The 24,150-nt window shown below is 35.2% G+C and overlaps 1 protein-coding gene across 1 annotated transcript in view; it reads right to left on the reverse strand.

The window, feature by feature from the left end:
* The window catches only part of NUDCD1 (NudC domain containing 1), a 76,787-nt gene that overhangs the window by 30,449 nt on the left and 22,188 nt on the right, over positions 1-24,150 (reverse strand). The window contains exons 3-8 of the mRNA XM_023648864.2: positions 22,912-23,097; positions 19,157-19,337; positions 15,492-15,674; positions 11,600-11,804; positions 6,533-6,677; positions 1,195-1,320 (exon numbers count right to left, since the gene is read on the reverse strand). Coding sequence (XP_023504632.1) covers positions 1,195-1,320; positions 6,533-6,677; positions 11,600-11,804; positions 15,492-15,674; positions 19,157-19,337; positions 22,912-23,097 — 1,026 coding nt within the window. The remainder of the gene's footprint in view (positions 1-1,194; positions 1,321-6,532; positions 6,678-11,599; positions 11,805-15,491; positions 15,675-19,156; positions 19,338-22,911; positions 23,098-24,150) is intronic.

Here is a 24,150-nt window from a genome sequence, read left to right on the forward strand (position 1 = left end):
TCTACGAAACACTCACTTGGTTATATAGTATTAAGTAATGATTAATGATGCCCCTAAGCAAGAATATCTAATAAAGTTATAAATTTAAAAACAATCTATATCTACAAAGCTGAGGACCACACCCTGGAATACAGTGACTATACCAAGGCAGCCTAAGCAAAATATTCTTCAGTATCCTGATGCATACATCTCAAAGCTTTTGAACAGAAAGCAATTTTGAAAGAAAAAATTAACTAATTTACGTATTTATGGGAGACCAGAGAGAGAGGAAAAAAAAATTCCAGACGAATTAAGGAGTCGAATAAAAATATTCCAAAATGGGGGAAAAAAGCGGAAACAATTGATATAGAAGGGTTTTTCAAGTTTATAACAGGTCACACAAATCAAAAAGAAACAGTAAAACAAATGAAAAAATTACAAAAGAAGAAACAGCCATAAGTAATACACGAAATAGTCAACAGTAAAAGAAAAAAAGCACAAAGCACAGGTTAACTCAAGATCCTTCATCTTGTACACCAACTAGTTAGGATGAAACAAAAAAGTGAAGGGGCAGGTAAAGATGCAGAGAAACAGGCAAAAACTGCAAACATTACTAATGAGAATATAACGTGGAAATCAATTTGTCAGAGCCTTAGTCATTAATTTGACTTCTGTAAATTTTTATTAGATAAATACCTCTGAATATAGAAAAGGCCTCGTGTAAAAGAGACATTTAAAAAAATAGCATCATCATGAAGAATACAATTAAAAAAACTTATTAAAGATGCGTTATTATAATCTGTAGGACAATCACTACACACACATACACGAACACCAGCAATAACATTACAGTATAATCCAACCATCAAACCAGAGATTGAAACAACGTGAGAACATAAGAAAACACTTATGTCATAATTTTTAATGAAAAACGATATTGTTATATATTACAGGCACAACTGTATATAAGAACCTGCACAGAAGAAAGCCAACTGAAAGATATCAAATATGCAATAGCACCAAAACAAAACAATGTTTTATTGGGGGGGGGTGGTATGAAAAATACTACTTTATAGAGTGATGAGATTTATATCACAGCCAGTAACTGCCAATCAAGCCATCTTTGCAAAATATATATCTGGTGAATCAATTATCATCTCATCTAAGTAACTTCTATTTATTCACAAACTTTTAGAAATATTATCAAGAACTTACCACATGAGTAGTTTTCAACGTGTTGCCATCAAATCTGCATAAACTGGAGCTCTCTTCAAAGAAAATATCACATTCTTCTAACTCTTGAGCATTACAAGGAGGTTTTTCTTTATCTGGATTTGGATTCTTAGACCAGAAAATAAAATAAATAAATAAACAATAATAAAAGAATAGATTTCTTCATATTCAAAAAGGTTAAGACTACAACAATAATTAAAAACTAAATTTCAGACCCATGAACAATAAAAACCTAATCAACAAAAAACAGACATGGAAATCACTGAATGATGGAATCAGCAGAGAAAGATATTAAAACAGCACTTATCAACGTGTCTATATACTCAGAGATGTAAAGCAAAACAAGAACATGTTGAGAGAGGTACGGAGGATAAAAAAAAAAGAACCAAACTGCACTGCTAGATATGAAAATACAATATCTGAAATGGAAAACAAAACAGAAAGGAGAGGGGGTAAGCCCAGTGGCACAGCAGTTAAGTTCGCACGTTCTGCTTCGGCAGCCTGGGGCTCGCCAGTTCGGATCCTGGGTGCGGACCTATGCATTGCTCATCAAGCCATGCTGTGACAGGCGTCCCACAGATAAAGTAGAGGAAGATGGGCGTGGATGTTAGCTCAAGGCAAGTCTTCCTTGGCAAAAAGAGGAGGATTGGCAGCAGATGTTAGCTCAGGACTGCTCTCCCTCAAAAAAAAAAAAAAAAAAATAGGATAGACAGCTGATTACACATTGCAGAAGAAAAGACCAGTGAGCTTGAAACATAATAATAGAGTCTATTTAAAATGAAACACAGAGAAGACAAAAAATAAAACAGAACTGCAGTGACCTGTGGAACAAACGGTCTATTATATGAGTAATTGGAAGGCAGCAGGAAGAATGGAAGAAAATTTTGAAGAAATAATGGCCAAAGTTTTTCAAATTTAATGAAAACTATAATCCTATAGATCCAAGAAGGTCAAGAATCCCAAGCATCAACAAATACATTAAAAAAAAATCACAGCAAGCCACATAATAATGAAATAGCTGAAAAACAGTAATAAAAAAGCAGTCAGAGGAGGGAAAAAACACATTATAAACAGACGAACGAAGATACAAGTGACAGCCAACTTCTCATCAGAAACTACTGTGCAAGCCAGAAAACACTGGAGTATATCTGAAGTTCTGAAAGGGAAAAAAAAAAAGAGAACTCTATCAACACTGACTTATATAATTAACAAAAAGAGTTCCCAAAAAGGAAGACAAGATATTTTTGCGGGCAAACAAAAGCTGAGAGAGGGGCCGGCCCGGTGGCGCAGCGGTTAAGTTCGCATGTTCCGCTTCTTGGCGGCCCGGGGTTTGCCGGTTCGGATCCCAGGTGCGGACATGGCACTGCTTGGCACACCATGCTGTAATAGGCATCCCACATATAAATTAGAGGAAGATGGGCACGGATGTTAGCTCAGGGCCAGGCTTCCTTGGCAAAAAGACGAGGACTGGCAGTAGTTAGCTCAGGGCTAGTCTTCCTCAAAAAAAAAAAAAAGCTGAGAGAATTTATCCAGCAGAGCTACACTACAAGAAATGCTAAAGGAAGTTCTTCAGCCAGGAGAAAAATGACACCAGATGGAAATCTGAAGTGACACTAGCAAATGTCGAACAGAGGAAATGACAAGTATGTGGGTCACTGTAAGATTTTTTTTTCTTTTTTGAGGAAGATTAGCCCTGAGCTAACATCTGCTACCAATCCTCCTCTTTTTTCCGAGGAAGACTGGCCCTGAGCTAACATCTGTGCCCATCTTCCTCCACTTTCTATGTGGGACGCCTACCACCACATGGCTTGCCAAGTGGTGCCATGTCCGCACCAGGGATCCGAACCGGTGAAGCCCAGGCCGCCAAAGTGAAACATGAGAACTTAACCTCTGCACCACCAAGCCGGCTCCTTTTTTCTCATATTTTTAATCCCTTTAAAAGACAACTGACTGACTTAAGCTAAAATAATGTATTATTAAGTTTATAACACATAGAAATAAATATATGAAAAGAGTAATATACAGGATGGAGGAATAAAAATATATTGTAAAATTCTTACATTATAAGTGAAGTGATAGAGTATCGTTTGAAGACAAATGGTGATAAGTTAAAGATGTATACTGTAAACTCTAAAACAACCACTAAGCACACACAAATGCAAATACCCACTCAAACAATAACAGAGAGGTATAGCTAATAATAAGCTAAAAGTGGAGATAAATGGGATCATTAAAATAATTTTAATATGTTCCATCGCTTAAATGCAAGAATCACTGTCTGGTCTTATATCCCTCATAGAGTAAAGGGATCACAATACTTTAGCAATAAAATATACATACAAACATAAACAACAGAAATACAATTCCACAACAAGTGACAAAATGTCCATCCACCTAGTTTGCCAAAACGCAGTCACGTTATTGAGAACTTAATGAAATGACCTGAGACGGTTTGTGAAAGTAAACGGCTAGCAGTTGTAGAGGATCTGTATCGACAAATCTGTTCATGTCCTAGCTGGAATATGGAGCCACCTAGTTGTGGTTGTCTGCTCCAGTCTAAATACCAATGGAAACAATTCTGGTTGCTTTGGCTGGCTAAATAGGCAATTCCAGCAATTAGCTGGGGCCATTTTGTTAGTGACTCAAGAAGATACAGTCATATATCACTTAATGACAGGGATATGTACTAAGAAACGCATCGTTACGTGATTCCGTTGTTGTGTCAACATCACAGAGTGTACTTACACAAACCTAGATGGTATAGCCTACTACACACCTAGGCTAGACAGTACTAATCTTTCAGGACCACTGTCATAACATGTGGACCTTCACTGACCAATATGTCATTACGTGGCACATGACCGTATATGTCCAGTAGAACCGGAGGTCCCTTCCTCATTCCTCCCTCCCTTCCCCTTTCAATTACCCGTATGTTAGAGATAGGAGGGCAAAAACTAAAAGTTGAGGACTATCAAAGCAGCCAGTACTCAACAGGACAAGATTACAGGGAAAAGAGAATAGCAGAGGACGAGAACCCAAGACTCTACGCTGCTTTCCTAAAGCCATTTACTGATTTCCAAGCTGAGTTGAAAAAGCTAAGTGGAAAGAAGCAGATAAAGGGCTAAAAAGCTGAGTTTTCATATTATGAAAGCACCGGGAGACAAAAATTAAGAGATCAGGGCCCACACAGGAGGAGAAGCCCTGGTAAACATCCCAGACTTTCAGCTTGGATTAATGAAAAGTTCTGCCCTAAGAGTAAGAACAAAAAAGGAATAAATATTAGCCACGTAAAAAACTGAAATCCAGGATCAAATCAAATCAATCCCTAACTGGATTAAGATAGGCTGAAAATTTGGGGGATGTAGCTAAAGTTGTGTTTAGAAGTGTACAGCATTAAATTAATCATCTGAGCTTTTGCCTTCAAAAAACAGCAAAATAAATCCAAAGTAAGCAAAAGGGAGAAAATAATAACTGTAGTAAAAGAAATGAAAGAAACTGGAAACCGAGACAAAAAAAAAAGAGAGGAAGATCAAGGGAAATAGATGCCCCAAATAATCCTATATCTATTAAGAAATTATATTCATGGTTAAAAACCTTCCAAAAAAGGAAACTCCAGTCCAGATAATTTCACTGGCAAATTCTATCAATTTAAAGAAGAAGCAACGCCAATTCTATACAATCTCTTCCAGAAATAGAACAAGAAGGAAATACTTCCCTACTCATTTTATGAAGTCAGCATTACCCAGATACCAAAGCAGGATAAAGACAATAAAAAGACAAAACAATACAAAACAAACTACAGACGAACACTCCTCACCAACACAGATGCAAAACTCCTCAATAATATTAGTAAACCAAAACCAGTAATATATAAAAAGGATAATATATCATGACCAAGTGGGGTTTATCCCACAAAAGAAGAAAATGCATTTGACAAAATTCTGCAGCCTTTCATGACAAAAACTCTCAGCATCCTAGGAGAACAGAAGGAAATTGCCTCAATGAGATAAAAAGAATCTATCATACTTAACAGTGAAATATTCAATTATTTTTCCAAAGATGATGAATAAGGCAAGGATGTCTGCTTTCACTATTCACCATTTCTGTTTTACAGTAGATTAGAGGATCTAACCAATGAAGCAAGGCAAGAAAAAGTATAAAGATTTGAGAAACACAAAATGCCTCAGTTGCAGATGACAAGATTGTATGTTTGTTTTTTTCAAAATGTAACAAAGATACTGGTGTTAAGGCATAACTAACTCACTCATATATAGAAATATTCACTTGAAATCATCAAGATTAAGAGGCAATTGGCAGCAATTATCTACAATCTCAAAGCAAGCCCCCACTACCATCACTATTATATTCCCAGAGCCCTATCACAATAAATACTTGCTGAATGAATGAACATAGGGCAACGCAGTCTGCATGGCTTATTGTAACAAAAGGACTAAGAAATGAAAGTTTGGTACTCTTCATATGAATTCCAATGATTCCTGAAATTTTCAATTATTGCCGACAAACATGAAACTTGGTTTCTCCATTTTAGTCATGTTTTCTTTTGATAGAGACATTTACTTTCAACATTCTAATCTTTCCTTTCTACTCCAGATGCAACTAACCCTATAGTTTACATACTTTTTCTTACAGTCTTCCTTATCACTATATTTCCAGATGGCAATAAGTCAGACATTTCACATGTGCTGATATAATTTTTGGTCACTGAACATATAATTGAAATTCTGGTATACTGCTATATTTGTTCAAATTCTTAACATTATCTTAAAAGTTATCAGAGTGGGAATATATTCAAAAAATCTCATAGTTGAGTGAGTAGTATATTATTATTGTAATCATTACAATGAATTATTTTGTCAATCTAAAATAACTGTACTATGTGAGAGAGAGAGAGAGATATATATATACCCCTTGCGATATTCTACGGATCACCTAAAAAAATTTTAATGATGATAAGATTATTAGCAAAGTAAACAGTAAAATCATAATTAATGTCTCTGCCAGCATTGGTCACGGGATACTTCTAAAGAAGAATATATACATATACATAGAGAGAGAGAGAGATACACACACACACACACACTCAAAACCCTATACAACATGCCCACACATATATATGTATTCACATAGTGTAAGGAATGAATATTAGAAGTTTAAGCCGTATTCAAACACCAGTAAGTGGTACTTAATCTGTGTCTTTTACATTAGGAAAAGCACAATAATGTTTGAAAAACACGGTATAATCCTCACATAACATACTTCCAGATCCTTGGGAAGTTACCCTACTATAGCGATTGCTTACCAGTTCTTCAGAGGTCAAATGCATTAAACGTTCCGCTATTGCAGCACATTGCACTGAGTCTCTTAGAAGTTCCCCTTGTTTATCACCGACTACTAGTTCTGGCCATGTCAGTCCTTCATTCTTCTTAATCAAGGAAATCTCCAAGCTAGAAGTTTAAATGAGAAAAGTAATGTTATGTTATACATAACAATTAACAAATACCAAATTATATAACAAATACCAAAGAGGAGTCTTCCATAGAAATTACCCCTCTGGTGTTCAGAAGATGTTTTACCAAAAATTATGTTCATTTTAGTTTTGCATATGATGGAAAATCTATAATCCAAGGGTAAATAATTTAGATTTCATAAAAAACAAGAAAGCACCACTAGAAATGGTATATCAAATGGCTTGATGAGAGGGGTGACTGGAAAGAGTAAGACCACCCAGAAAGTACTGTTGTAGTCCAGGTGTGCATGTCTTACCCAACTTTAGTTTAATGGAAATGCAAGCAGCACGGACCTCTGAGATATTTCATTGGGGGAGAGTGGTGGTGGTGAGGGTAGTGGTTGGCATGGGGGTGGGCAAATAAAGTTAACTGGAAAGAGCCTATAACTAAAGGTGCCTTTTTGTGTGTGGAGCCAACAATTAACTTTATTTTCACAAACTAGTAGCCATAACATATGATTATTAATCTAAAGATTAGGCAGGTTAAATCAATACAAATGTCAAAATTTAAAATACAGATTTTAAAGAAGTGAAAAGGAAAGTAGGAATTAGAAAAAAATTAACTTTGGTAATACAGGAAAAAAGCTGTTAATGAGGTCTCTATCAACTTAAAATCTAGTAATTCTGTACATTTAACCCATTAAACTCAAATCCTAAATACACCAAAAAGGGCTTATCAAGGAGTCTTGAGATTCAGGTCTGATGCAGCAGGAAAGGGAGAGAGAGCTGAGTGAGGGCAGACTGTGGACAAAGGAGGACAGGGAGTTGTCCATATGCCTCTTGAACAGGAAGAGAATGGCTTTGGGAGCAGCCATTGCCATAATACAGAGAAAAGTGGGGTGGTGGTAGCTGTTCCACAGCAAAGCAACCTTTTCCATGTGCCATTTTGGTACACGTGTGCCATACAAACCCATGCCCAGGAACACAACTGAAGCGAACAATGACAAGAACACAATAATAACTATTATCATAATTATCAAATCAAACAAACTTATCAGCTCTTCTTTTTCAAGGCCATTATTATCACCACCTCATGAATTAACTATAGCACTTAAAAATTTTCACGAACTACTTAAGAGACTATGAAAATAATATCTTTTCTCTGTAATGAGTTCCTATCATTAGCATTAAAAACTACCACCACAATCAATAATGTCTAGATTTAGCTATATTTTCTAAGGAGAAAGCTAATCTTGAGAAGGATGATGATGATGAAGATAATGATAATGATAATAATCATGACAGCAACTTACACTTACTAATGCTTACCATATGCCAGGTGCTACTTAAGCACTTTACATGTTTTCACTCATTTTTTTGTTCACTGCAACCAAATAAACTAAGTATTATTTTCATTTCCATTTTATAAGTAAGGAAAAATAAAGCACTGATAGGTTAAGTAACTTGCCAAGGTCACAAGTTAGTAAAACAGTGTGGCTCCAAGTCCATGTTCTTCACTACTACACTATTCTGCCTCTCTGAAAAAATATATATAAATAACTATTAAAGAACTTTCACCAAGTGACCAGAACATAGAAATACTGTTCTTAGCTGCTCCTAAAGAAGTTAAAAAGAGTTCAAATAGGGCCGGCTCAGTGGCCTAGCAGTTAAGTTTGCGTGCTCCACACTGGCTGCCTGGGGTTCACCGGCTCAGATCCCGGGTGCGGACCTATGCACCACTTATCAAGCGATGCTTTGGCCAGTGTCCCATATATAAAGTACAGGAAGATGGGCACGGATGTTAGCTCAGAGCCAATATTCCTCAGCAAAAAGAGGAGGACTGGCAGTGGATGTTAGCCCAAGGCTAATATCCTCAAAAGAAAAAAAAAAGAGTTCATATAACTGCAGTAATAAACAACTTCTGAACCATCATTAAATTTGCACACCTAGTCAATGCAACCCTTTTAACACGACTGCATTTCTACATTTTAAAACTAGTATCATACCCTAACATCTAAACAAAAAGGAACATATAACCCCATACAAAATAAACCACAGACTAGTTAATAAATCCTTCCAAAGTGAGATGGAACATTAACTATTTGAAAATGAGAGATAAGAATAATTTAATCAAGTACAGAAAATTATGTGCTTTTAAACCAATGACACCACCTACACATCACTGTAATTATCTTTTGTAATATAAAATAGTAATCAAGCACCTCAAATTTAATGGAAAAACAATGCTGGCCTATGCTCATGTATTAAATACTGAAACTACTTGCATGAGGTCCAGATATTGTCCTAGATCTTTGCTGGGTTACTGCTTGATGACTTATATTAACAATATATTTCAGTTGGTTTGCCAATTTATAAATGCCGTCAAATCCCTCACACACATATAAGATACGTTTAAACAGAGCGTGTGGAGACAGAACATATTTTTTAAAGAACTTTTTAAATAATTAAGTTTTTAAAATAATACATTAAAAAATGTAACCAAGTCACCAAATTTCTCCATTAATAAAATGATTCAGGATATCTGCTTTGAAAGCTTAAAAAATTTTTTAAACTAAATATCTATTTCTTAGACGTCCAGGATTTAGACTCATATCAAAGACTCACCTGTGTCATATACTACCAGTTGAGAATCATATTTAGAGCAAAAATATCTAATCTCAACCCAATTCTGACCCAATTTTGCCATTTTTAAAATTAAGTGCCTAATTTCATTCATTAACCCATCATGGAATTCAACAATTACTAAGACTTGATCTATTAGGAAAGAGTAGTTTTATTAACCCAAAGGATTGGGGAGTGAAGTATCTGGGACAAGAGATTTGCAGGAGGCATGGCAGTGGGGGCAGAGGATTATAGTTTTAAAAGACACTCAATCTTTGTTTACCTTTTTTTTTTTTTTACATATTCCTTTTACTGAGGCGTAATTTACACACAAAATTCACAGATTTTAAGTGAAGAATTCAGTTTGACAAATGCATACAGCTATGCAACCCAATGAAGACATGAACAATCCAGAAAGTTCCCTTTGCCCTTTTCCAGTCAATCCCCCTATACCCTAGACATAACCACTGTTCTGATTTGTATCACCATAGATTAGCTTTGCCAGTTCTAGAAATGCACATATGTGGAATCACACAGTGTATACGTTTCTATCTCTGGCTTCTTTCACCCCACATAATGCTTCTGAGACTCATTCATATTGTTGTGCTTATCAGTAGTTCATTGTTTTTTATTGCAGAGCAGTAACCCATTCTATGAACACACACGTGTTTATCCATTCACCTTTCCATGAACATTTGAATTGTTTCTAGTTTTTAGCTTTTATGAATAAAGTTGCTACGAATATACTTTTACAAATTTGGGGAGGGGGCTTTGTTTTATTTATTAACACGTGTTTTCATTTCTCTTGGGTAAATATCTAGAACAGAATTTCTGGGTTACAAAGTAGGTAAATGTTTGACGTGATAAACTGCTGAACAGTTTGCCAAAGTGACCGTATCATTTTTCACTCCTACCAGCAATGAACAAGTTGCTGGTGCTCCACATCCCCACCAACGTTTGATACTGTCAATCTTTCTAGTTTTAGCCATGTATGGGTGTCGCAACTGTCTTTAATTTACATTTCCCTAATGACTAACGATGATTATTTTTTCATATGCTTACCAGCCATTCATAGATCTTCTATTGTAACGTGTCTACTCAAACCATTTGACGACTTTTAAAATTAGGTTGCCTTTTAATTATGAATTTGTAGTAGGGTTTCCTTGTACATTGAGAACGTAAGTCCTTTGTTTGATATAAGTACTGGGAATATTTTTTGCCAGTCTGTGGCTTGCCTCTTTGTTTTCTTAACGATGTCTTTAAAAGAGAAGAAATTTTCAATTTTGATGTACAGAATTTTGTTTTGATGAAGTCAAATTTATCAAGTATTTCTTTTATGTTTTTTTGTGTCCTGAACATACAATTCACAAAGGAAATGTAAATAATTTATATAAGAAAAATATTTATTCTCTACAATTTTCAAAGAAATAGTAACGATTCCACTTGTAGGTATTTATCCTCCATATATATTCTTGCACATGTGAAATGATATACATACATATACACACACACACACACACACACACACACAGAGTAAAGTTATCACTATAGCAAAAGATTGGAAACAATCTAAACATCCAACAATAGAGGACCAATTTTTTAAGGGATTGTGTAGTTGATACTGTGAAGTCATAAAGAAGGATAAAAAACATCATGATGTATTCTTTATGGTAAACTCTCTAAGATTTATTGTTGAAAGTCAACAAAAGCAAGCTGTATAACTGTGTATAGTATGTGTTGAAAACTTTTGTGTTAAAAAAAAATACGCTGCTTGAATATGCACAAAATACCTCTGAAAGGAAACCAGTAACAGGTTGTGGGGAGTGAGGGGATGGGTGACTGGAGGGTCTGGGTTGTAGGGGGACTTCTCACTGTATACCCTTTTATATATCTTAACATTTAAATAATGGGAATGAATTACCTAGTCGACAAGTTAAAGTTAATAGAAAGTAAATTATTTCTATTAAAAAACTTAAAAAGTACAAATTAAATAACTATTTCACCTATTAATTATTATTATCGGTACTGTTATTATTAATGTATCCAGAGTTGGTAATGAAAACACTACCATATAATGCAAGCAATAACTATACTAGTATCTTTAATCTTAACTACAATTATGCTCTTTGACACAGTAATTCCATTTTTAATATATCTTAAGAAAAATAATCAGCAATACAGACAGACCTATTATAGTATTCACCTTTGATGTAACCCCTATGGAAAGGATAAAAAGAAAAGAAAAAAGTAAAATAATAAAAAATAAAATTTTAAATATAAATAAAACTATAAAAATACCTATTATTCTCTTTAATTATCCATGTACTGCTTTCTGGATCAACAGATGAATAAAGATTTCCTTCTAGAAACCTCTGACCCTTCAGCACAATGCTGATGTGATGAGGCAAAAACTGTACTTGAATGTCCTCCTTAGTACTGTCTTCTGGAAGCCGTATTGTTACTGTCAAATCATCTTCAGTCTGCTGCCAGTAATAGAGAGGTTCTATTAGGAAAAGAATGCAACATATAATAAAAAGTTAGAGAAGAGAACACACAAAATTAGAGACTAGAACATACAAAAGGACACATATCTAAAAGAATCTTAGCATATTTTCTAGTGATCTCACAAAAAAGTAATTATAAACAAACACACAGAGATCTCTTTGGGGATTTTCACTCAAAGAGCTACAGCAATTGCACTCGACCTTTTCCTCTTCCAGGCTTACCTAATACTCCAGGAGAAAAGCACTCATAAAATACTAATGATAGCAATCCTTTATCCCCATTCCTTTTCTCCTTGCCTCCAGGTCCCCTCTCTTCCTCCTCCTCCTTGTTCCCCTTACACACACACACACACACAGTGGATTCCTAGTTCAAAAGAATACCAAACCACTGTCTGAAACTTTCACCATTGCCTTGACTTGCCCTAACAACATAACTCTCACGATACAGGAGACCACTATCATTTGGTGGGATATACATCCACACAAAAATAAAAGAGATATTTTCCTTACAAGGTACTGATTATTCTACCCACATCTTTATTGCATGAAAGTAATATCACAGGAAATTCAAGAGATCAGCATATTTTATCTAAATTACTAATAAAAGAATCCTCCCTTCACTCCTCCTCTGTCTCCTTGGCCTGTCTCCTAAAAAGCCAGCTATTAAAGAAATACCTTTAGACCCATCGTACTATAATCGTGAAAATAAGAAAATAGGGTTTATAATGCAAAAAGAATAAATATTTGCTTAACGACATCCATAACCCTTAATCTATTCACTCACTAAGGAATGTAACAGTGGTTAGGAACTAGTGCGCCAGAGTTGACTAGTCCTGGGGTCTGAATCCTGGCTCAACCATTTACTAATTTTAGTATGTAACTTTATCTCCGAACCTCATTTTCCCAATCTATAAAATAAGATAACACAGTATTACATACCTCACAGGACTGTTGACATTTAAATAAGTTAATACATATAAAACATTTATTATCAATCCTGTTCTTAAATATATTATAAACTCTCACTAAATGTGGGTTATTTTCTTTTATTTTTGTGCCATTTTCTGTAAAAACTTTGGGGATACTTTGTTTTTAGTGCCATCGAGTCAATTTCGACTCCTAGTCACCCTGTGTACAGCGGAGCGGAACCCTGTCTGGTCTTTTTGCATCATCCTCTCACCTTCTAGCACTATATCAGACAATGCTCCACTGCTATTCATAGGGTTTTCATGGCCAACTTTTTTTTCAGAAGTAGGTGTCTAGGTCCTACTTCCCAGTCTGTCTTAGCCTGGAAGCTCTGCTGAAACCTCCTCACCATGGGTGACCCTGCTGCTATTTGAAATGCTGGTGACATAGATTTCAGCATCACAGCTGCCACGGTATGACAACCGATAGACAGGTAGTGTGGTTCTCTGACTGGGAAACAAACCTGGGCCACGGTGATGAGAGCATGGAATCTTAACCACTAGACTACCAGGGCTGGGGGAAGGGTACTAGATATGCCCAAGGATACAGCATAAATATAGTGCATCTTCTTGAAGGGCTCACTTTTACTTGACGTTAAAAAAATTTACTTTAACAAACATGACATTATAGAAATAAATATAAAATATGGAATGAATTTTCAGGATAGAATTGTTACTTTGGGGTAATTTCTAACTTGTATCATATTCCTCTAAGTAGCCTCTCAGATCCTCTTTTTTGCCTTTAGAAATACTTTTAATACAAACTCACTGAAAAAGTTTGAATTACAGCTTAAAAGATCGATAACTATAAGCTCCTTAAGGCAAGTAATTTATTTTATTCATCTTTCTGTCTATCACAAAAGTTATCAAGGAGGTTTATACATAATAATCACTCAATGGATAACTTCTGCCAGATATGGGAATGGGAGGACTGTGCAAAAATCACACGTGCTTTTCGTATAAATTAAAGGCAATGGGAGTAGACTAAAGGGAAAGCCAGAATTTTTTAATCCTCTCTCCACTAAAAGCTAACAAACACCTAAATAATTTTTTCAATTGTCAGTTTCTCTGAGTGCCTTTCTATGTCTTTAGAGATCATGTTTTAGGTCTTTCAAAGAAAGTACTTCTATTTATATAATTACGATAATACCAAATGCGCAAGAGAAAATATCAGTCTTCTTGAGGTTTACCAAAAAAGAAACTAGTATATATACTCAGAAGAATGTCTAAAAGAAAGCAAGCTATAATTAACTACCCATAATTTTTAAAAATTACATTTTTCCTTTATCGTTATGAAAATCCTATGACAAAATGAATATAGAATAAATTTCCCAATAGAAAGTGGGTACAAGAAGTTAAGGAAGGGCTGTTTATTGGAAGGAAAACAGAAAAATGAAGAGGGTTTAAGGTTTACATTAAAAGGGAAGAACAGACATAATAATGAATTCAGGAGGAATTCAAAATCTTATGATGTCAACAAGAAAAACAATACCTGGTCTTGGTAGTTAGTGATTTAAATGCATGCTGTGTCCCACCTAGGCTGCAAGCTGTCTTGGAACTACATGATTCTAGCTACTAGGAGGAACGGTTCCAAAGATTAAGGCGTTCTTTCATTCCTGCACAACTGCTCACCAAAAGAGTTCTAAAAGACAGGTGGTCTAGAGATATGAATAGCTGTTCTGGCTAAGCTCTAGGATAGTTTGACATTATAATTAAGACAGAATAGTAGAATTTATTTGGAAAAGAATCTTAGAGATAATCTAACAAAAAATACATCACGTATGAGGGGACCAAGTTGTTAAAAGGCTAAACAAAAGCTCACCAAGCACAACTCTTATACATAAATATATAGATAGAGAGATATATATATTGATAAACCTGGGAAAATATTTTTCAAGTATTTATTACATCAGTATTTTCAAATACTTTTCAAATAATTCATTGTTTAGGAAGCTATTAATACATAAAAATAGTGAAACATTTTTATTTTATATAATTATGTCATTTAAGTAACGAAAAGATATACTCAAACAGTAGTATGTATAATTTTTAAATATTGTGAAAATCTCTCTTAAGTAAAATACACTATTCTTTGGCTATAAACATCAGAAATATGAACAGTAATGATTATAGAGGGATGTTCTCTGGAACAACTTTAAAAGAGTATGTATTCTTTGTATATAAATATAAATTTCCTCTGCAAGACCTCGTTACTCTTTTCATTCTAAAACATTATCTTCCTTCACTCATTCGACACTGGGAAAACTAGTCAGTGATTCTGCCTTCAAGGAACTTTCTTTTAGTTTAGTATGAAAGATAAGAATGTGTACATTAGTATATACCTATAATGAACAGAATTTAGTTTATTTTAAAAGATTAATATCTTAATACTAATATGCTAGCTTCTCAAATGCCAACAACAAATAGATATTACTTATTCATTCAATAAGTATTTATTAAACATCTAATCAGGTAAGCTAATATATAGATTTTTTAAAAACATTTCCGATAATTACAAAATTATTTAATTAAACAAGTTCACACTATTTAGGTAATATATTTCAGAACAGACTATTCTAGGAAATATAAAGGAGAATAAAGAAAAACTAAGCCCCTATCTTGCTCTGGTAGAACCATAACCTAACCAGGAAGAGAAACCAGACATAAAAATGTATGTACATAAACACACACGAGCTATATGAGGATTAAAAATAAAATTACCTTTGATTTTCTCTGACATGTTTTCATCCTTATTTTCTTCAAGATCTTGCCCAGCCTGAACAAATGCGAAGGACTTGTAGGAGACAATCATTAGACCATTCCCATCGGGCTCAATAGCGGCATAATGTGGCGCTGACTTTCCACGGAGAATATCACGCTTAATAATTTCATATTTTTTACTATCTGTAAGAAAATAGAGTATTTTAGAACAAATATCATCAAAACACCACTATATTATAAAAATACTCTGAAAATACTTGTATATTAATTTTAATTAAAGTTAAATATTTTAAATGTACTATTAAAAGGCACAATATCAAGAGTTTTTGTAAGGATAAAAAAATTTACAATCTAATTTTCTGCAAATAAATCCCTAGTATTTTAAAACACTAGGTCTCATGAAATTTGCTCTAGATGGTGCTTTCCGCTGTGGTAGCTACAGGTCACAGTGGCTATTCAATTAAAAGTAAATAGAATTTCAAATTCAATTCCTCAGTCACACTAGCCACATTTCAAATGCTGAATAGCCACGATGGCTAGCTGCTATTGTACTGAATAGCACACATATAAAACATGTCCACCTTGCAGAAATTTCCACTGGACAGCAGTGTTCCAGACTTTGAAAGTGACTGAGTTACCTGAAATACCAACTTCTGAGGGATCTACCTTTTCCTTGACTATAGCCTGTCTATTTTCCCAGCAGATATATGATAGGCATCTTCTGAAAAGAGCCACAAATCAAGGACAAGGGAAAAGTGTGGTATGGACTATTTTTCTGCCCATTCTAGCTACTCATAAGGAGGTTTTCTTAAAATTAAATATGTTTATGGTAGAAATGATTTTTACACATTCAGAGATCGATCTACAAACTTACTGTAAGCAAACAAATAATGATACTTATATTTAAGACATAAAATTGCTGTCAAGAAACAACCATATCCTGAAAGTTTCTGGTAAATTAACTGAATTTATTCCATGAAAATAGGTTATTTTTTGCTTTAAATAGTACTCAAACATTTCAGTTGAGTACATACCTTTACTCATGCTGTTACTCTATTAAAGTGGATTGTACTTGTAAGCTTCACACTGAGTAGTCAAAATCATAACTCAGTGTCATATAAGTTATAGATAATAATACAGTTTCTTCTAAAACATGTCATTGTTTTTTCTCTAAATCTTCACCTACATTGACACAATTCATACATATTTAAGAATAGACTTATAATTTCATGAATGAACTAAAAACTCCCATACTTCCTCCACAGGTACATGCAAGGCAAAGAGTCTGACCTGCCTCTAGAGACCGAAACTTAGACACTATACATTTTTATAGGGTGGCTTTTCCCAGCATATATGTGACAGAACATAACAGGTGGGTTTTAAGTGAATTTCATGGGTAAATAAATTAGGAAATGCTGGATTAAATTTTCTTTTTTACTCAAAAATTTCAGAAGTTTTAACATGCTTAATATGTAATGGAGATGATATATGCCCACCTTTTCAAACTTACTTGACCACAAAACATAATTTATCAAATGTTCCACTCAACATAGTTTAGAAAAACAGTGCTTTGCTATGTTCATTAAAAAAGAGAAAGAAAAGGGGTTGGCCCAGTGGCACAGTGGTTAAGTTTGTGCACTCTGCTTTGGTGGCCCAGGGTTCACTGGTTCGGATACCAGGCGCAGACCTAGCACTGCTCGTCAAGCCATGCTATGGTGGCATCCCACATGAAAAATAGAGGAAGACTGGCACAGATATTAGCTCAGCGACAATCTTCCTCAAGCAAAAAAAGGGAGATTGGCAACAGATGTTAGCTCACAGCCAATCTTCCTCACAAAAAAAAAGAGAGAGAGAAAAAAGGTAACAATTATATTAGTAATAGAAAAAAAGAAATGAGACGTTAAGAAGAAAAAATGAAAGATACAATGAACCATAGAGGGAATTAATGTTCCTATCATTACAACTTTGGGAGAGAAAAGGAAAGGCGATGCTAAATATATCTGTCCAGCAGAGGTAAGGAAACAAAGATGAAGGGAATGGAGGTGATGGAGCTAGAGCAGAGCGTCACTGTGTTCTGAGGCAATCTGATGAGAGTTACTGTGGACTGAGCTAAATCTGTCACAGAACCAAGTGTCTTGGAGAAGAGAAGAAGGAACGTGCATGATGATTTCTCCTGTAAGTTGTTGCATTATGTACCTTAATAAAAAAATTGAAGTTTCTAGTATTTAAAGCAGGGATTGACAAACTACAGCCTGTGAGGCGAGGCTGTATTTATGAATATTTTTGCATGGCCTGTAAGCTAAGAACAAATTTTATATTTTTAAATGGTTAAAAAAGATCAACATAATAATATTTAAATACATGTAAATATCAAATAAAATTCAAATGTCAATGTCCATAACTAATTACTGGAATAAAGCTATACTTATTAATTTATGTATTGTCTATGGCTGTTTTGCAACACAATGGTATAGATGGGCAGCTGTGACATAGATCATAGGATTACCATCTAGACCTTTACAGAAAATGTTTTCCAACACTTAATCTAAAGTTTTAAGTTGCTGTATTCCTCCAGAAATGAAACCACAACACTGGGAAGAAGAACAAACAAATTACATTAAATACGTCAAAGAACAACTCTAAGAAATATATTCACCTTATTTATAAACTACCTTGATATATATACATATATATATACACACACATACACACAATATATATACACACATGCATATATACAGGTACATAAACACACACATATACATATATATATGTTCATTTTAAAATAAAGGGGAAGCCCTCTTAGGAAACAAATGCTAATAGGTCTTATCAGATTGTAAACTAGCAGCTGTGGTAAAGAAATCTTTTTGTAGCAGTGTAATTTCAGACTGATAAGTTAAATGAGTACTTCAATAAAAAACGAGAAAAAGAACAGAGGCATCATGGGAACAAGTTCCCTTAGTTCTCAACTACAGAAAAAAACCACTTGCTGAGTCAGTAAGAATTAAGCACTGGGAAAGAGCAAGTCCACACCATTAAGGAATCCTAATTAATAAATGAAAAAGTAATTTTTAATGTCCAAGTTAGAAGTCTGACAGACAGTTTCAAACAAACCAAGTGTCAGGACTTTCCTACACATGGAAGCACTCTGGGTGAGAAAAACTAAGTTTTCCTGAGAGTAGAAACAAATGATAAAGTTCAAGTAGATTTAAAAGAAATCACAGTTATAACTCAAGGAAATAAGGGTATTCACTTCCATCTAGGTATCTATACTTCAATTACACTGTAATTTATAATTAATTTACATTTAGTATTATATATATAAGTTCTCATATGTGTGTGTATATACACACACACACACACACACGAATATATGGATATATTCTTGTATATATTGAAAACATACAAATTCTTCAAAAATTATGCAATAACGTCTCCCTTTATACAAAAACCCATAATTGATTATGGAAACATATTATTATTTTTTCTGCAACCCATACCTGAAGAGAAACTATCTATAGATATTCATTTCACTGGGTGGCAGGCAGTAGAATCATAACACAATCCCAAGACAAAGCAAACAGCATTTACGGGAACAGCTTTGCAATTCAAAATCTACTAAACGATGGCAATCACTACAGATTCATAATTTTGTTATATTTTACCTTTATTTTTCTTACTGAGAGTGACCCACTCCAAAGAAACATAGAAACCACTTCCTTTCATATCCAATTCCTCTTTCTCTATTCGAAGAAGCAGGGTAGCTATTGAATGTTCTTCAGCTTTCAGCAATGAGATACTGTGAATTATGATAAAAGGATTCCCAACTTCTTCATTAAACATAATCTACAAAAAAAAAAATTACACATACACAAAAATGTATATATTACACGAACACAAATAGCACAAAGGGAATACACAGATCTGATAATTCAACAATTAATTTGGATACTATTTATTACAAGGTATACAAAAATGAAAAAAGCCTTTAAATAAAGGTTGCAAGTTCAAATAACATTCCTTGAAGAAAGAACTGGGTTTTTTTTGAGGAAGATTAGTCCTGAGCTAACATCCTCCACCAATCTCCCTCTTTTTGCTGAGGAAGACTGGCCCTGAGCTAACATCTGTGCCCATCTTCCTCTGCTTTATATGTAGGACGCCTGCCTCAGCATGGCATGACAAGTAGTGTGTAGGTCCACACCTGGGATCTGAACCGGCGAACCCCAGGCTGCTGAAGCGGAACATGTGAACTTAACCACTGAGCCACCAGGCGGGACCCAGAGAGAACTTTTTAAAAAGTATCTATTTAACAGAGAAAAGTGGTCAATATTCGGCTTAAAAACAAAGAAAACAAAAGGCATCCAAATAGTATCTAAAGGAGAAAGAGAACTAAAATTAATCTCCTAGAAAAGAATCAAGTGAAAACAGTGCTCTACACAGAGGACATGAGCAGGCCAATGTTCATTCCTTCATCTCTTCCTCTGTCTCATATATGATTGATTTCTGCTTTCTTCCTCTCAGTTGCCGGATACCTTGGGTGTGTGCATGTGAGCGTATGTGTGTATGTTTTTCCTATTGTTTTTGTTTGGTTTTTCTGGGAGTTTACAAAGGTGAGAGTCAAAGGAATTGGAGAACACATCACTAAAACTTTCTTATTTCTCAAAAACACAAGAGGCCATTTACATTCAAAAGATATAACTCAACAAACTCTATTTGAAATATAACACTGAAGTTGGGGCTGGCCTGTTGGTGTATTGGTTAAGTTCGCGTACTCCGTTTTGGCGGCCTGCGGTTCGTGGGTTCAGATCTTGGGCATGGACCTGGCACTGCTCATCAAGCCACACTGTGGCAGCATCTCACAGACAAAATAGAGGAAGACTGGCACAGATGCTAGCTCAGTGACAATCTTCCTCAAGCAAAAAGAGGAAGATCGGCAACAGATGTTAGCTCAGGGCCAATCTTCCTCTCACACACACACACAAAACATACACGCACACACACACACACACAACACTGAAGCTGCTTTTTAAAAGCAAATCTAAGCAGCATCCAAAGACACAAAATCTTATTAAATTCTTTTTTATACCACAAACACATAATCTAAAATACTATTATATAACAGTAAATACTGTAGCGACATTTTAAGACTGATTTCTAAACAAGAGTTTTGAACAAAAGGAAAAATAAATGGTTGAAAAACCCCCAACTGAAAAATAAAAGTAAGGTCCTTTGTTTTTTTAAACCTGTATCTGGAATCCCATCACAATCTGCTCCTGCTGGAAAGAACAGTGTGCTTTAACATCATCAATGTCCCTACGTGTTTGAGCACCTCCACCAAAATTATTCAAACAGCAGACCCTTGGAAACCCGTGTGAAGTTTTCCATAAGCAGATTAAAAAAACTTTCAAATATTCAAAACAGGGATGATAAAAAGTCAGATTTTTAGTTGGTTGGTTGAGTTTTGCTTTTGTCTGGGGGATGGGGGAGACAAAAGGGAGGAAGGAAAAATGGTAAGTTTTGCCAGGTTGCAAGTAGCTAGTTTATTGTTTCCTCCTCTTCTCTCTCTCTCATGTGACTCAAAGGGACTGGAATGAGACCAGAGGAGTGGATGTCTGGACTTTTATAAATGGTTAGCCTGAATTTTCCATCTTCTGAACAAGCCCAACAACTCAACTGTGATATTATTGATATATAGCATCCCCATCAAATTAGAAGCAAAACATCTGGAAAGTAGTCAGTTTTCCTGTCTCCTTTTATTTCTCTTCTACATGTCACTCATCACCATTCTTGCTTGGCCCCCTTATGCCCTACCACGCCACCACTACTCCCACCTTTAGATTCCTCTCTATTACATCAATTCCTCCAAAGTCCTAAAATTCTCCTAAGTTGTTTCTCTTAAAGTGACCAGTATTCCACAGTATCCCTCCCAGCTCAGTTAATGCTCAAGTCCCATCTCTTTCCCACTCCCCACCTCCCCAATCCCCAGTCAAAACTATTATTAACTGAAAACATCTCAGGGGGTGCTTATTTCAGTACGGCAGTGTACACTCAAGAGGACATGAAATAGATCTACATTTCTGATTTAAAAAATCTTATTGAAGTCCTAATATGTGCTAAGGGGATATACACAGCAGAAACAAAATAAATTATAAATCCATATGAATTTCCTCCTCGCAGAATATGTGGTAATATTTTTAAGCTGAAGTGAGCTGGATCAGTGTATCTCTTCCTGCTTAAAACCAACAGAATTCCCACAGCTTGATAATAGATAAATTCTCATTCATCTCTCTCCTACCCATCATTCTCTAAACTCCTTCCAGCTGGTTCAGGTAGCTGTGCTATACACCACCTTGCCTCAGTAAAAAAAAAGAATAAAAAGTTATTACTGGAGGCCACAGCAGAAAATGTCACAATGTCCAATGAGTATTTGAAACTGTGACTGCAAAGGCCCCCTGTAGACAGGCTACTGGTCATTTGTTGAGGTTTTTTTTAGTTCTTTGAACACACTACAATTTGGTAGTATTCCATTTAATATAAGTCAGTAAGAAAGGTAAAACCATTTGGTTCTAAGGCCTTCTTGATTTTTCTCAAATAACTAAAACCTGGTCTGTGTAGGTATCTATTAGTCCAATAAAAATATTTTATAAGATATAAATATATTAAGTTCATAACTCTTTATCTATCCAGAATTAAAGGCCACCTACTTGCTGAGATTTAGACAGTAGCAATATCACAATATACTTATTAGTGTAACTCAGTGTCATCTTTTTCCACTTTCAAAAACTGTAACTCTAGAGAAATTAATTTCCTATTTATTACTACTTAAAATCCTAACCTGCCCCTCAGGTTTAAGGGATTACATGGTTTTAAGAAAACTGAAGTAAAAATGGCATCTTAAGAGATTGGCACATTACTATATTTATGTTCGAGGCTATTTTTCTAAGTAGGGAATACTCTGATAAACTCGCTATTTGACCAAGCTAAACACAGCAGACAGCTAGCAGAGCAGTGCAGGAGAAGTGTGCTAGGCCCATAAACATACCAACAAATACAACATGAGTAGAGGAGAAAAGACATCCCAATGTGATTTTCCGGCCAACTCTTCTTCAAGAAGAAGGCAATGTCAATGCTTGGTGTACTGCTTTTCACATATAAAGCACTCAATAAACATTTGCTGAAAAATGAATTCAATTCTTGACAACTACCCTGACCTTAAATCAAAACAGGAATGGTTAACATACCTGTTTTGTAAAACGTATAGATTTTATAGTTTAATTAAAAAGATATCCAAAACATTATATATTCTAAAAACCAAGAGGTCACAAGTAAACTATACCTAAAAAGTGCTATTTCAAAATCATTCAGGTCTAATTTATATATATTTTCCAGACTTTGCATAAGTCTAAAAAAAAAAGCTCACCTCCCATTTTTCAGAAGCACTATTTCCACGTTCACCTGTACCAATGAGGTATAATCTTCCAGTTCCATCTGACAAGGTAACCCAGGTAGAAGATGTGAAATGGATAGATGCACAAAGGCGATTGTCGTATGCTGTCAAATCTGTAGGAAGTCGAAACACCTCTCGTGGTTTTCCTAAGGCAGTGTCCTAAAAAGAAGCCAAACATAAATGAAACCCTCCCTCTCACTGATCCATACACACATGTATAAGTATCTGCAGCGTAGTGGTTACTCTCTTCTTCAAAACAAAGCACCTAAATTCCTTCCCTTTGAGTAAGAGCTGTACCACTGACTCACTTCTAACTAATAATATAGGCAGAAGCGACGATATGTGACTTCTCAAACTAGATCACAAAAGAGTTTACATCTTCCATCTTGCTCTCCCTCAGACTGAACATGGCAGCCCCATTGAGGGAGGAACTGAGGGCTCCTGACAATAACCAGCACCCTGCGAGTGAATCATTTCGGGAGTGTATCCTTTGGCCCTAGCCAAGCCTTCAGATCACTGCAGTCCTGGTGACATCTTGACTACAACCTCACAAGAAATCCTGAGACAGAACTCCCAGCTAAGCCGCTCTGATTTCTAATCCACAGAAACTGTGTGAGATAACAAATGTTTATTGTTTCAAGACACTAAATTGTTAGGGTTTTTTTCAGTATGCTTTTTGGTGAGGAAGATTGGCCCTGAGCTAACATTCATTGCCAATCTTTCTCTTTTTTTCTTTTTGTTTTTTCTCCCCAAAGCCCCAGTACACAGTTGTATATCCTAGTTGTATGTCCTTCTAGTTCTTCTATCTGGGACATCAATCTTCTATCTCAGCGTGGCTTGATGAGCAGTGCTAGGTCTGTGCCCAGGATCTGAAGTGGTGAACCCTGGGCCACTGAAGTGGAGCCTGTGAACTTAATCACTATACCACTGGCCTGGTCCCTCAAGACACAAAGTTTTGAAGTAAACTGCTAGACAGCAACAGATAACTAATCCAATGAAGTAATTTAGTCTTCATTCGTCTCTTAAGCTCAGACTTAATGATCAGTGTTTCTAACTAATTGGAAATACCACATCATGTTCTAAACACTTACACAGACATCACCCTGTGGTATGAAAAAACTACATTTAGACTATTAAAAACTTAGGTTTTTGTGAGCATATTTTTATTGTATCTATATCCTTATAAAAGCTGTAAGATGGACTGCATCATTA

This window comes from Equus caballus, chromosome 9 (genome assembly GCF_041296265.1).
Source record: "Equus caballus isolate H_3958 breed thoroughbred chromosome 9, TB-T2T, whole genome shotgun sequence".
In the NCBI taxonomy this organism is placed as follows: domain Eukaryota; kingdom Metazoa; phylum Chordata; class Mammalia; order Perissodactyla; family Equidae; genus Equus; species Equus caballus.